Here is a 15,891-nt window from a genome sequence, read left to right as displayed (position 1 = left end):
GACTTTGTGAGCAAACGCGACTTCGATTGGTTTAAAAATTAAACCAAAACAAACAATAGGGGGCGCAAGAGGACCACATTAGTTGGGTTGAACTTGAAGACGTGCCAAAGAGAAGCTAAATGAACGGCCGTGATCGGCATTAGGTCTATCCATAGACCTTCTTTGGGAAAGAACAGACGCAATATTAAAAAATGGTCACTCAATATTTGCATCGGTCCAATCAATTTATACATTTTTGAACAGCTTAAAGGGTCTAATTTCCGAATCTAATCTTCTTCTATTGAAACCCTTTACACATGCAATACTGTGTAAATTCCACCTCTCATTATATTTGTGTGTTTTTCCATGCAAGTATGTTTTACTACATTAGCAGTGAGTTTGGATTGTTTTTATGCTGCAAAATTAAACAGTTATTTTTCATTAAATAGATGCTTTTCAGTATTGCAAGGCAGGTCTGCATTCATATTGTGATATATTTTGACAAGATCATTAACACCGCCGGGTTGCTGTGTCTGGTCTTTGCATATATATTGTTTCCTATTTCTTAAGGACATGACTTTCAGTTACTGTTCATTTAATGTAGGCAGTTTTTAGGCCAGCCATTTCTTTTGTCCTCCACTTATCCAGCTTTATCAATTTTTTAGGACACCCTTGACACCATGTTGAGGTATGCAAAGTTTTCAGCAAATAGATCTTTGAAAATGAACGTTATGGTTCAAAAATACAGTTTTATGTCTGTTGAACTGTGTTATTTTTCACAATTTTTAAAGGTTCTATAAAAAAAAGGGAAACAAAAGATGTTTTTGTGACCCGTTGCTCGTAACAAAATGCCCAAAGTTACAGTTTAAAATTATGTCTTGGCAAAATTGTCTAATATATGAAGATAAACACTGGCTGTTCCCTGCCCTTTTATGTTTGAAAGACCTTCAAATAGCCTGAAGAACTCATGAAGAAAAGAGTAGTGGCTTGAGACTTTTGCACAGCACTGCTGAGCCTTTTTAATTTTATTTTTTGGACCCAAATGTAAAAGTTCGTTGTGTTGAGGATGTGTTTTAATGGGGCCACTTGCAATTATGTCTCAAACAAAAAGGCACATGATGGCTACACACACACTTAGATTTAAGTGAGAAAATTAAAAAATATATATTTGAAAGAGCCAATGCTTTAATCCAGGAAAAACAATCTTCTGTAATTACTTCAAATTAGGATACTTAAGGTAATACATCCAAACAGGAAGAATTCCAATTTTCACAGTATTTTTATCTTGATTTTCATATCAGACACATGGAAGAGTGTTATGTTACTTAAATTCTTCTAGTTGTTTTCTTAGCATAACATAATATCTTACACGATCAATATAAATGTTGTTGTATGCTGCCAAATCTGATTGTTCTATACCCAGTGGAGTGAATTTTTAAACACATCCAACATACTGTAAACAGAAATCATGTATATATCACCCACGCTGGCACTAGCCTGGGGCACAGATGGTGTCAAATGAATACATAGTTCGTTCCAACAGCCTGGGTCTTCAGGGCCAAGTGGTCCCAACTGTATCAACACTGAACTGAGCATTACTCATCCAGAACAAACCTCACAACATCTCCTTAAAAGCATGAAAATCTTTTGTGGAAATGGCTGGCCTCAGTTCAGAAACAGCAAGACACTAATTTCCCACAGGATCCGCCTGAAATGTTTGAATTTCAGATGGATCCCACCCATTTCACTTAATGAAAAAAGTAAATAACACAAATAGTGTTAATATAATATTGTGATTGGGAAACAGCTGTCACACTAATTAATCTCCTGATATAAACTACAAACTGTCAACATAATACACTGACATATTTTTTAGTTTATCGGAGGATTCATAGACCACAATTAGCCAAATGTTTAGTCACTTTGTTTCCCGTGATTATTTTTGTAACATTTGGACAAACATAACATGGTTGATCATTAAGAGGCTGATAGATGAAACCTAATTACAGTTAAACATACAAACATTTGTATGTATTTGGGCCAGAAAAGAGACAGTCAGTCCACATCAAAAGCCCAGAGGTGGTGAGGTAATACGACCATGTTTGACTGATGGTTCTGAGCTCAGGTCTTGGCAATCTGGCAGTCATGACTTCATTAACGAGCAAACTTTACAGCTCATTCAAATGCACCGTATGTATTCTGTAACCTCTGGATGTTTTGCAGTCTTGGAGCAAGTGAGTCACAAACCTGTGGCATCGCCAAGTGAAATGCAGACATTGAATTTCAATGCTGAGTGTAACATCTGTCCAAAATGTTCACAGCAAAGTTGGATTTTTAAACTAGAACGACAGACTGCAACACTGAGACAAATCCATGAGATGGCAGCAACACTGCTTAGTGCTTATAAATGTAGTATATGTCATTATCAAATGTATTAAAATGTCCATTATGTCATTTAAATAATGTTTAATTACGTTATACACCTTTGGGCTACTTGACATTTGAAAGGATGACTTTGTAATATAGCTTCCATGTGCTTTGTGTAAATGGAAAATTGGGCAGTTGGCGAGATAAAGCTCCACAAGCTATTGGACACATGGTCTGCAATTTAAAAGTAAAAACTAGGAAGCCGACCACTGCTTGACAAAATATGTTCCACTGTCATTTAGACTTACTCGTAAAGTTGTTGAAGTGCAATTTTATCTTCTAATACATGCAGCATAATAGACGGTGTGTTTGACTTTGTATTGTATAGCTTGAAGCTGCAGTTCTCATGAGGTTTACTTCACTATATGTGGTAAACAAATCTCCACCAAAACATTAAATGTATTTATGCGAGCCCCACATCTGTGACCACTGCATCATGGGTCGGATCTCAGTTTGGCTCGCACTCCTGTCTCTGAGGTCAGTCTGTGGAGACCCTGTCCCAACAATCACACCAGACCACTATCAAGCCCATATGAAGGCAATAAAAGCAAATTTAAACCAGATCCCAACACGCTCTATGTCCCTCTTTCTGTGTGCATATGCACGAGAGAAATTAGTTACTGATTACTTTTTTCAAGTAACTTGGCCAACACTGTTTATGTGTGTATTAAACTGAATGAAAGAGAGCTGGAAAGAGCATTTTTTTAAAAGGCAATAAGCAGAGTGTCAAACCAAATGGAGGTAGAAAACCTTTATTTTCTTCTCCAGTATACATCACATAAACAACAAAGTATTTCTACAGTACTTTAAAAAAAAGGGGGGGAGTTTAGAAAACAACAATTTTACAAATATGATTTGCTCAGCAAGTTGCTTAAAATTGCTTCAAATTTCAGTCAGCCTGACTGAGCAACAGTACATTAAAAAAACAACAACAACAACAAAACGAGTAAGCAGGTGAAAACACTATGCCAATGACTATTTTTTTAAGGTTTAAGAACACACAGTAGTAGCTTTGATCAAAGCATTAAAGTCTAAACATGAGAACACACAGGGAAAACAAAGTACAGCACTGCTTTTAAAGCATCCGTACAGTCATTCCTTTCAAGGCAATGCCAGAATTTTCCTGGATGTGAGGCACCACCGGCCTTTGGCCACAGGGAGAGGGTGCGTCAGTAAAAAACCCCTCCGATATAAGGTCCACTGGTGATAAGTAAAAGCTAGCTCCAGCAACTGTGGTGTGATTTCTGGAGGGTCAAGGGTCAATTTCAATGGGAACAACAGTGAGGATGGCGTCTTCATTGCCACGGCGCACAACCACTTTTAAGGTGTCATCTCTCTTGATGGCGGCGCTGACATCAGTTGCTGTTGAAATCCTGTGGCCGTTGATTGAGATGATGACATCATGCTCTTTGAGTCCAGCGCTGGAGGACAGAAGAAGAAAGGATGATTGAGGGGTTCATAAATGGAAAAACATGTGCGAATAGGATGATCTTTGTTTTCTGAGCCCGGCTATTCTAGTTGAGTTTTATGACATCAAGGCACAGTTTTAGCCTCTGAGGAGGTGTACAGATGTTTATCAAGTCCAGCTGTTCCATGTCACCTTCTATCACTGTATACACTATTTTTTTGTATGTTGACTAACAGAGCACAAAATACTGTAAAATCATAGGAACGTAGGAAATAAAAATGTCAGTCCACTGGTTTTATCCTATTGTTAATAAAACCCATACAAATCACTGAACTGATTGTTATTCTTTATTTCCACGTATATGAACTGAAGCTTATATTTGGTCATCCTCCATTGTGTTACATTTTAAGAAAATCTGTGATGTTTTTAAATGAATTAAGCTATTAAAGTAATCTGAATGATCAAATGAAATAAATGTTCATGGGTGTAGATGCCTTAACACATTAGTGGTTTAGTTTTATGACAATTTATACATCTTCTTATGTAATTTAACTATAGTTCCCTCTTTAGATTTCAGTGGAAAGAAATAATAGAGGTGAAATACTCTTCATTTTATATAGCCATAATCAGCTATTGGTAGGATTGTTTCCAGGTCTGTGAGCCTCTAAATCAACAAAAAATAAAAACACATTGACTAAAAGCACACTTCCACTGTAAAAAACAAACTAGTAAAATGGGGATCACGCACAGACTGAGGCAGTAACCAGCAGTGATATCAAAAGCAGACTCTTAAAACAACCGCTTAATCATAGCCACATGTAAACATAGACCACCACACCTTCACTTGCAACAGCATCAATTAACGGAGCTGAAACTGGGATTTCAGTGCACTCGGTCACCACAGAAACAATCCCTTCCCTACAGAAGAATCAAGATTCAACAGTCCATAAACCAACATAACACAGAGTGAGATCAAAAGTGAAAAAAGCAGAGCCTAGAAAAAACAAAACAGAGAATATAAAAGGAACCACAGAAATGTTATAATGCAAAAGGGTGGGTTATTTAAGCAATGAGTAAACACTGATGAAACCTTGTAGGACAGACCACTATATAGTGGGATGGGTGAGCAGGCGCAGGAAAACCACAGTTCAGCTACTAACCTCCCTGCATGAGGTTTGAAGGAAATAGCTGACCTCAGCGTCTCCCGCGCCCTACTCTGCTGGAGTTGTGGTGGTGGCTGATTGGAGTGGGCCGCAATTGTGGGAGGAGGGGGATATTTTAGAGGGCCAAGCACTCTAGACATGCTAGAGTGAGCCATTAATTCACATCCTAGTAGGACAGCTATGTAAGAAGCTCTGGGCATGTGTGCAACCTCTTGATGGTTAAACTAGGAAAAGAAAATTAAGAAAGGAAATGAAATATACTATCTATTTGCATTTCGAGAGGCGAGCAAGGGCTGCGTGGAGAGTGATGAGAGTCTTGTGTGAATTTAGTGCAGATGTATTGTATTACGAGCCAAAGACAATATCCCATAGCTAGAGTCAGATAGAACCTCCATTTGCACTTCACTGAGATCCATAAAGTTACAATCAAGTTAGCTTCTACAGAGCCAGTGTATTTGGAAACTTATAATATATTGCTTACATTGCAGCTGGTGTCTTTGCAATGACCTCCATAACATAAGCTCCCGAGGTGATGTCAGGGAAGTCGCGGAGTCGAGTCTTCAGCTCTTTGGCTAGCCTAATGGTAGGGGGAAAAAAGGAGAGAGTTAAACACAAAATTCTGCAATTCCCTGTGACCTGGGTATAATACAATGTTTCATTTATTGCATTCTGGGGATTGAACACAATGGCTATGTACATAAAAGTGTGCAACTTACCCTGGAGTGAGAGTCATCATCCTCACACCAATATACTTCTTCTTTGCTTCTGTTCTCCCTAAGGCTGGACATAGAATATTCAGTTATCTTCTAACCTGGGTCTCTAGCTACAAACCAGAGACCAAACAGCACTTTTCTGTGTTGGAGTCTGCAGTTTCATTGCCCAAAGGCAGTGCTTTAGTAAAGGAATATGACCAGGGGAATCATCATCATTTTTTCAAGCATTCAATGGGATGTGCACTGTGAATTCAGCTCGACCTCGAGGCTAAGACTGTCAAGTTGGAGTTATACTGCAACATCCTGGGGCCTCAGAGGGGAAACAAAGTGGCAGGGACTTTCCCAAAACTGTAGCATATGCACTTTATTGAAAAGACAGCACGTTTTCAGAAGGACTGAGACAATCTTCACCTTTCACCAGCCCTACTTGAGCCATATTTAGCTCCCAGTGTCTTTGTCCCTTTCATCCAACTAGAAAGTTCACTGTTTTTGACAAAGTGAGGGACAGCCAGCATACATTACAAGTGAGTGTCACAACAGGACTTCTAGAGAGCGATTCAAACGTAGCCGAATCTGTGAACAAACTCAAAGGGTATAAAGAAAATAAGAAATGCAGGTTTTGCGCTGTGAAATATGTTTCGAATCTTTGTTTGAGATCCTTTTCTCAGTACATCATTTAGAAAACCCGTGAGTAGCTTTCTGTTCTGGTTCACTGGTTTTACTTAGCGGAGGCATTAGTCATTTGTGTAACAAACAATTACATGAACTCACTTGTCCACCTCAGAATTGGTTCAGGGTATTGCATTCTCAAGGCAGTGGCCTCAGAACAGCATATGCTCAATACTGTCATCAGTGCCACCATGCTGCACCTGTGACCAAGGCAGGGATGCTGGCATGGTGGATGCTGGCATGCATGTCTGAGTTATTGCTGCAGCCTTGCATCTCCATATGAGCATCAACTCTGATCTGATTGGTCTTTCTGGAAATCTGGACAGAGATGCTGAGATAAGCTGTCCACCCTGCTAGTAGAACAATAGTAGAACAATGTCTGACACTGACACAGTAGTGCAGGACTTTCTGGATCAGGAGGATATTCATGCACTTTCTTGGCAAGCATTTAGTCCTGATATGTCTCCTACTAAACATGTCTGAGACAGGCTGGGTCTTCATGTCCACTGCACAGCTGCAGGCTGCACACATCTGGGAAAGGTGAACAATTTCTCAACAGCTTATCAGGACACTTTTGCAGACAGGCAACTGCTGTCAGAGGAATAGCTGTATTATCAAATGTACTTACTATATATGTATTATAGTGCTGGTCTATAAAAGCTTTTGAAAACACCAACTTGCATTTTCCTTTTTGATTTGCATGGATCAGGTGAAGTCTGCTTTATATAGGTAAGTTTCTGAATTTCATTTCTTATGAAACACTACTCAATGAAAAGGGCAAAAAGCATAAAATAAAAACAAACAAACCAATATGCACTGGCACAGATTTTTCTTTTTAGTTTATTGTAATGTCAAAATTCTATTAGGTAATGCTGGGCATGGATTCCCATAGCTCTAAATACAGTGAACATATCGCAAGAGATCACACAAAGATGAAAACGAAAAAAACTCCTGAACTAGTGAGCTGAATTATAGCTCATTTAACTGAGATCACGGTCCAGCTCTCTTGGCTTCTATACTAAAAGTGATTGAAGAGAGCCAGTAAAATGAGAACATTAATAATGTGTCAGTGAGAGCTCATACCTCTGGACTGCCTGTCGTATGACTCGGCCAGGAACTGTCGAATCTTGTCCGAGGGTATGGCAAAGGAGATGCCCGCTGTCACCTTCAGCGTGTTAATCCCAATCACTTCACCATCCTATGCCAGTAAACCTCAACTCAGTGACTGTAAATGGTGAATTGTAGAAGCATAAAAACATATATATAATTCTGGCTTACCAGATTGACCAGAGGGCCTCCAGAGTTGCCGTACTGTGAACCAAAAAAGTAAATAACTTATCTGTAGTAATCCGAGAAAAGGAATTCAGTGAGAAATGACAATTCAGCTTTATTTATTTACATTGATGATGGCGTCAGTTTGAATGTAGTCCATGTCAGAGTTGCGAAGGCCTAGCTCTCTGCCCCCTCGCTGAGTAGTGCTAACAATTCCTGTAGTAACCGTATTCTGGAGGGAAAATGGGCTGCCAATAGCAACCACAAACTCTCCTGGCCTCAAATCTGACGAACGGCCCAGCAGAAGTACAGGAAGCTTGGTCTGCAAGTGGGACACAGAGGGTCAGTATGTTTATATTTGGAATCCAAGGCTTGCAGGTAAAGAAGCATTTCTTTAGGCTTGATAGGATAGGGTTTTCAGAGGCACAACATCAGCTCAACAGTATGGTCTGCAAACTAGTCCACTCATGTCTCAGAATAATTTGCATTCCTTTTAGTGATTACCTGACTTTATGGCCAAATATGCTGCAAAATCTAATAACACTTCCAGCACCTTTTGTGTTTTGTGCTAATATGCGTATTAGCATTTTAGCAGCAAACGTAAACATGCTAACGTTTCTGTCCAGTCTCTCTGCGCAATAAGCTTACTGTAGAGTTATAGTCTTGAACCCCCCTCCCCCCAACACACACACACACAGACACACACAGATATTTTTCTAGCCATTTGACAGACTCCATAAAAGGAAGAGGGAATCATTTGTGAAACTAGCATCTACATTTAGCCTACGCTACTCTGTCATCTGCTATTTTTAACTTTTATCTTTGCATCTTTTCAGTTACAAGTTATGCACAGAATAACAGAAAACAAAACAAGTGATGCAGTTAAACTTATTCAGCTATTCTTATACTAACTTAATGCATTCACTTTAAAACTAAACTTTATTTTCTTTGCTCCCTCGACATCCTCCAAGTAAAGTTGAGTAATATGTAAAAAAGTAACTGAAAGAAAATCACAAGTTCAGTGTTGCTTCATTTGCAGTCGCTCTGCTGAGCATTTCTCGTGATCAGGTGTTTTATAAGTGGACAGCAGAAAAAAAATTACAGCTAAACTGCAAGTCTTCTAAACATAACCCACTCAATGCAGCATGGTCCTGCTCCCACACAAAAACAATTACCACTTTAAAACCACAGGGGAAGGGAAATTTATGCCAAACAACCTACTGATAATCACGATAAAAGGCTTATTTGAAAGTGCAGCTCGGCTGAGAAATGATTCCTAATGGCAAATGTGTGCCAACAGACCACAGATGCTAGAAAATGGATAGATATTACAGTCAATAATGAGTACCTTAAGCTATGGTTGGGCCTGTTACACTGGGTGGTAGAAACCAGGCTGCTGAGTGCTTGCCTCAGACACCGAAAGAATATATTTATCCATCCACAGTGACAATTTCCTTCTTTATATGAAATCATCTCTGCTGGATAGTCATAGTCAAAGCATATGTAATGCCACATCCACATGGGTCTGTATACAGTTGTACCCAATAACCTGCAGGGAGGCAACTTTCTTAGAGGGGAAAAAAGTACCTATCCCAAGAGTTCCTCTTGTGAATCCATTTTGTTTACTCAGGGTTATAAATAGGTGGCGTAGGAGGGTGAATGTTCACAGGGACAGTAGCACATGTTAGTGTACACAGACAAAGGGATCATATAGGAAGCAATTTGCAAAATTATATCATTCCCAGCACTATATCGGGGATACCTAACTGCCAACGCAAGCAAACACTTTCTCTGCATCGATGCATGTTTGCAGATGTAGATTAAATAAAGACATGCGACTCATAAGCGAATTGAAATGCATTTAGAAAACTGAGCTGCAGGGAAAATGTCAGAGACAAATCTTTTCAGTGATACCGTGTTAAAGCTTTCTGTAAATGATCTCAGTGCTCATGGTGAAGTTATTATTAGAACATGACAAAGATAGTGAGGATGAGAACCTTTCAATCTTACCTCACATGCTGACAGAGACACAGATATAGAAATACAAACACAACTACTATAAATGTCGCAGGATTAGTTCCCAATTAGTGTGAGTTTGTTTCAACATTGTAGGGTTTGTTAAAAAAAATATGCAACACGCACAAGCTACATAACTGTACGCACAATCCAACAAACAAGCATTTGGCATGCACAGGCACATACAGAAAGACACCTGACACAGGAGTAGCAGTCTGTTTAATCACTCCAGCTCCCCCCTCCCGTCACACTCCATGTGAGATAAGAGTATAACCAGATGGAGACAGGAAGAAAAAGAAACACACACGCTGCGGAGAGAGAGAGAGGACATCAGGTGGATTCAAGTCCCTGCTAAGGCATTTACCCACTGCCTGTCACCATGATTCTGATAACAGTTAGTGATACTGGTTATGTCATGGTGACTGTTGCTACCTTACCACCTGATCTGACTTTATTAAATGCAAGCAGTTTGCGGCTTAAAAGTTTCTACCTAACCCTGGGTCTCACACACACTCATGCAAAAATCACACTGCATTCACAAAAAGCATGCACATGCAGGGCAAAATGCAGAAGTTGGCTGACATGCAAACAGCACCTAGGTGAGAGGGCAGAGCAAACACAGAGCGAGTGGACTCCCCAAAGTTTCGAGAGACCCCTAGCTTACATATCACTTACTAATTGTTACTAGTCAGCAATCTGGAATCACTTGTGGAAAATCATCTCGCCATGTGAGTCCGCCTCGTCTGACCACCCAAGTGACTCACCGTGCTATTTCAGATGCACTGGTACTTTACCCAAAGACACTATAGCCGCACTTAAAGGAAAGAGGCAAGGTGAAAGAAGGGAACAACAAACACCACAAACCACAGGAAGAGAGTCTGAGAATGTGAGACGAAAGAGTGAATCAAAGTTACGTCAGGAGCCAGCTTATTACCCCCCAAAAATATTTTTGGCTTAAGATGTAGAAAAAATAAAAACGACAGCCACGGTAACATTTATAGAACAAAGAAAAAAAAAAAAGTCTGATCTGATGAGGTCTATGAGGATAGATTTTTTTTTCTTCTTAAATAAAGGGCTCTTGTTTTGTTAGGCTTGAGACCGTTTCATTACCTCATATTATGGCAATGATGCCATAGATTATCCTCTCTTTTCTTGCCCAAAAGAATCTGTGTTTTCCACATTCTTGAGTGTTTAGATAATAGAGAGAAGTGGGCCATCAGATTGAGGAAAGGAGATTTAAACAGCTTTGTTTATGTTACCCAAAGAGGCAGCTGTAAGCGACACATTACTGAGAAAAATTCAAAGCTTTCGTAAAATCTGCTGTCGCCTAGCAGAGTATTTGTTCAACCGCCTGCACACAGAGAGGTTTGGCGAAAGGACAGTGAGAAGAATATGCTGGTTGATAACCCCACAGAAAGACTTGAAAATAGCTGTAGAGTTGCTATAAAGGGATTTATCAATGTTTGATGTTAAAGCTTGGGTCGTTTGGAGCCTCATTTAAAAGCCATTACACTAACTACCTTTTTATGACTAGACCAGGTGCAAACTTTAACTCCAGGCAAACTAAGATGGACTGAGGCTTAATAGTGTCTAAGGCACATGTGGACACACATATAATCACTCAGAGAAAGGGAGGAGGTCGCCTAAGCGTGAACCCTCACAAACTGAAGTCTGTAAATTAAATCCCACACACCTGGCACTGCTTAGATATACAGCTAGACCACGTCAAAATACACATATTCAGAAACAGAAGCTCGGGTTGGGTCTGTGCATGACCTGAACTGTATTAAAGCTCATATGCAGTCACATGGCCTCTAATGTTTCCTTCATGAAGGTGTCTTCAAAGCAAGGTGGGCATATTTTACAAAGCTCTACTTTACAAAATTCATAAGTACACTAAGGTATAGGGTTTTACTTGCTGAACTTGCCCTCGAGGTTGTGCTGATGCAGTTAAAAATGTGGCAGGATTCAGCACGCTCATGCAGTACATAACATCAAATAAGGGAATAAGAAGATCACGCTCAGGAGACTGAAAGAGGCTATGCTGACTGTGTTTGTGTGCTTGTGAGCCTGAGTGGTTGCACGGTGTACAATGGACTCGTTTACATGAATGATAGCACAAGTACAAAATAAGTAAATAGGTAATTACTTCACTATTTATAGTTTGAGAAAATTTTGTAGAAGTATGTAAAGTCACAATCAGCATATAAAATAGGCATTTCCCACTTTGTAGGTGTCCACGTCACACTGGGTGAAACCATATCCTTGCTGACACCAGTGCGGAAACCACTCCACTATAGGTTCCATATGTTCTTGAGAATAAGAGCAAACATATGTCTGCGAGATTTGGACACATTTCACTCTGTAGCATGAACGCTTACAAGCACTAAAGGACATCTCAGTTCTGGCTAGACACCGCAAAACTTCGAACTGTGCAAATCACAGTGATGAGAGCAGAGGAGGTCTAGTGGGTTTGTTTGCTCCAGGGGAGAGATCTGACAGCATAATATGGTTCATTTTGCTTTTACTTGAAGTATTTACATGGCGCTCAAGATGTTTCTGTTCTTTTAAGGCTGGTAGCTACTTTGGGGTTGAGCCAACCTCTTGGCCAGTATGTGCTGGAATATGCCATACTTGTGCTGACCCTGAGTATAACAGGAGATATAAAAAATGGATCAAGTCCTCAAGCTTCATTTTTTTAACCATCTATCTGCCCCTAACATTCTCCCTGACCCTTTCCACATTTTCCGACACCGTGTCCATGTTGTTACTGTTACGGCTCGGGTGCCAGTTTTGCCTTTTGTCTTTGGAGAAGCAATCTACATTTTGATTAGATCGACAAGCAACATTATATAGCATTATGTATCAAAAGCTGGGGTAAAAAAGACAGGAAAAAAATCATGGCAAAAAGAATCTGCAGGTCATTGGCAAATTAACTACGATGACACCTCCCAGAGCCACTGACATCAGTGTTTCCAACTTTGGGCTTTGATGGTAACGTGCAGGTGCTAGCAGTGCATGGAAATGGTTCCAATGAAAAAGAGGCCACTTTACTTCCTGTTTGCCTTTCATGCCAATTATTAGACCTATTAAAAGCCAATAAATAAAAGCCAGTAAAAACTAGCTAAAGGTAATGTGTCATCTATCCAGATTAAAACCAAACAGTTATACCTAGATATATGATGCCTTAGCCTAATTTTGTACTGGATTTGAGACATCTGTCCCCGATAATGCAATAAATATGAGTGGTGTTTACATCTTGGAGCCTATAACAGTGCACTTTTAAAACGTTTTTTTTTTCTGGTTCAGAGAGGGCCTTTGTCAGGTGACAACACAAATCAGCACAATCAGTCTGACATTACATGATACATCTCTGTGTTAGTGGAGAGAAATGAAAGCTATGCATTTTCCTACAATTTCGGGCTTCTTATTAATTGCCTGATATATCTGAGGAAATGAAACAAACAAGCTAACAAAACTTGTAAAAAAGATTCAAAATGCAATCTGTAGATTCATTTTGTTTCCCGGAAGATGTGTCACTGCTGATTTATGAATGTAAAAACTCTAATTACACTTAAACATAAGTAGCGAGTGTGCTTGGTTTCAGAGCAGGGTTTTAAACAGGGCCAAAAGCCTGTGTCCTTGTTTATATGCCACTGGAGCAAATGTGACTTTTTAAAAAAAAAAATCTGAGCGGACTAACCTTAAAACACGGGTTCACTCAGCTGCCTTTAAAATAGCTTGCAGTTGTCTCATACTTACATAGCTGAAGATGCATCATACCTTGTGTCATTAGGGAAACAATAAAGGTTATTGATAATCAGCACTGAGTCAAATATGCCGGTAATCCCGTGGGCAAGGCTGTTGCCAAGAAAACAATTACACATCAAAACAGTAGGCCAAGACAATGAGTGTCAACACCCAGTCGGGTAAAACTATGTGTGTCTATGTGTCCATTTTCCTTGGCTCTTTTCCCATACTACTGCATCTTTAGGCCTGGGAACCTTTTTGGTTACAGAGGAGAGAGATGAAGGAGAATAGATGGCTCAGGAAGGGAGGAGGAAGTGATTCATTTCCTTTTTGCCTGTCTCCAAAGGCGACACACAGTGTCTTTCCACTGGCAGAGGAGCGTGACCTCCACGTCCCCGCAGTGAGCCGTCTTACACCCATGTGGACAAATGCGGACTCATACACTTTCATAATGGTTTGAATAACTGCTTTTGTCTATCACCTCTGTTAATTGAGGGATTTCAAATGAAATGTGGGCATCTTCTGCAGAAATATTTACCCAGTGTTACTAATATAAACAGACAAAATAAACAGATCAGTGCAGGCTGCTTTATGGACATTCACATAACACAGACGCACACAAAATCCAGCCCTGTCCAAACCAACACCAGGCAAATTTCCCAGAGAGGCTGGTTAAAAATGTTGATCGCCAGTAAAAACAGTTCTATTGTTGCATGAGAACACATGGAGAATAATAGACTTGTTTTACCACAATACAGCACTTGTAAAGCTGAGAAAAAGTTAATGACTCATTAACTTTGAATCTTTTTGAGTCACCTTATCTTCAAAAAGCTTTTTTTCACCCATTCTAGGATTTACACTTACAGTGATATTGATGGCACATTTATAGCTCAGCATTTAGCCTCTCGGTGATTTCAGATGTAAGTGGGCAAAAGCAGATTTTAATTTAGTATGCAGGGGTCAGTTTGCACTATCTAAAATCATGGCTGCTTTCTCTGTTGCCTACAAATACAAAATGTGATGGCCAGATTCAGCTACTTTGTTCACTTCTCTGGAGGCAGTGGCCTATTTTTCAAGGCCTAGGATATCCAGATAGGGGATAATGAATATCCCGCCAAGACTTTCTATTTCATGCCCTCGCCATTGTTAACAATTGCAGTTTAAATTTTAATATACCCGAATAAAAAGCTCAATCACTTTCACAATATCTTTAGAAGATGACTATCATTGAAAGTAAGGTAGAGTTCGGTAATTTTAACATTTTGTCCTCACTCTTCCACCCCCTACGCAAATCACTACCTTATTGTGGTGGAGGGGTTCGTGTGCCCCAGGGATCCCAGGGACTATGTTGTCCAGGGGCTCTGCCCCCTGGTAGAGTCTCCCATGGCAAATTGATCCTGGGTGAGGGACCAGACAAAGAGCAATTCAGAACACCCCCATGAGTAGAACACCAAGGGAACAGTTCACTCTGCTCGGGATAGGGTTACCAGGGCCCCGGCGTGGAGCCAGGGCTAGGGAGCATCTGTTAGCCAGGCCTTAGTCCATGGGGCCCGGTTGGGGACAGCCCGAAAAAGGGACATGGGCCCATCCTCCTGCCGGGCCATCACCCACAGGGGTTGGGCGCATTGTGTGGTGGCTGGCGGCCAGGAGCGGATGCCCTGGCAGACCGGTCCCCAGCTACCAAGACTGGCAATAGGAACATGGAATGTCACCTCTCTGGTGGGGAAGGAGCCTGAGTGCATGAGGTTGGGCTAGATATAGTCGGGCTCACCTCAACGCATGGCTTTGGCTCTGGAACCAGTCTTCTGGAGAGGGACTGGACTCTGTCTCAATCTGGAGTTGCCCCTGGTGAGAGGCGGCGGGCTGGGGTAGGTATCCTAGTAATCCCCTGGCTTGCTGCCTGTATGTTGGGGTTTCTCCCAGTGGACGAGAGTTTGTTCCCTGCGCCTTCGGGTCAGGTGCTCTACCTGCACTGTGTATAGTGTGGGTGGAGTGCTGCTGACTTTGACTGAGAAAATTGTTGGGCGGTGGAAGGAATACTTCAAGGACCTCCTTAAACCCACTGGCACATCTTCTGTGGAGGAAGCAGAGTCTGGGGGCGAGGGGGATGATCGGCCAATCTCCGGGGGCGAGGTCACTGAGGCAGTTAAACAATGCCTTGGTGGCAGAGCCCCTGGGGGGGATGAGGTCTGCCCTGAGTTCCTGAAGGCTCTGGATGTTGCTGGGCTGTCCTGGTTGACAAGCCTCTCCAATGTTGAGTGGAGATCAGGGGCGGTACCTCTGGGAATGAGAATCAGCACCTACAAATCTGAGGCCATGGCCTCAGCTGGAAAAGGTTGCCCACTCTGGGTCAGGGACGAGTTCCTGCCCCAATGGATGGATGGATGTATGGATGTTCCTAACACACACATCACACACCACAGCCTTCCTGTGGTCAAGTAGAGCTCTCGCACTGGATTACTATACAGAGCTGCAGTCTTAAGGGACTTTGAAG

General features: G+C 41.0%; 1 protein-coding gene across 1 annotated transcript in view; it reads right to left on the bottom strand.

Annotated features, from left to right (window-relative positions):
* Positions 1-3,140: 3,140 nt before the first annotated feature.
* LOC102289482 (serine protease HTRA1A) overlaps positions 3,141-15,891 on the bottom strand; it is a 30,737-nt gene continuing 17,986 nt past the window's right edge. The window contains exons 4-9 of the mRNA XM_005947320.3: positions 7,759-7,953; positions 7,638-7,670; positions 7,443-7,557; positions 5,694-5,757; positions 5,459-5,554; positions 3,141-3,827 (exon numbers count right to left, since the gene is read on the bottom strand). Coding sequence (XP_005947382.1) covers positions 3,659-3,827; positions 5,459-5,554; positions 5,694-5,757; positions 7,443-7,557; positions 7,638-7,670; positions 7,759-7,953 — 672 coding nt within the window. The 3' untranslated portion in view covers positions 3,141-3,658. The remainder of the gene's footprint in view (positions 3,828-5,458; positions 5,555-5,693; positions 5,758-7,442; positions 7,558-7,637; positions 7,671-7,758; positions 7,954-15,891) is intronic.

The sequence above is a fragment of the Haplochromis burtoni genome, unplaced genomic scaffold, assembly GCF_018398535.1.
Source record: "Haplochromis burtoni strain Fernald_Lab_line unplaced genomic scaffold, NCSU_Asbu1 Contig_46, whole genome shotgun sequence".
Classification (NCBI taxonomy): Eukaryota; Metazoa; Chordata; class Actinopteri; order Cichliformes; family Cichlidae; genus Haplochromis; species Haplochromis burtoni.
Note: the sequence above shows the minus strand (reverse complement) of the source record. Positions and strands in the feature narration are given on the sequence as shown.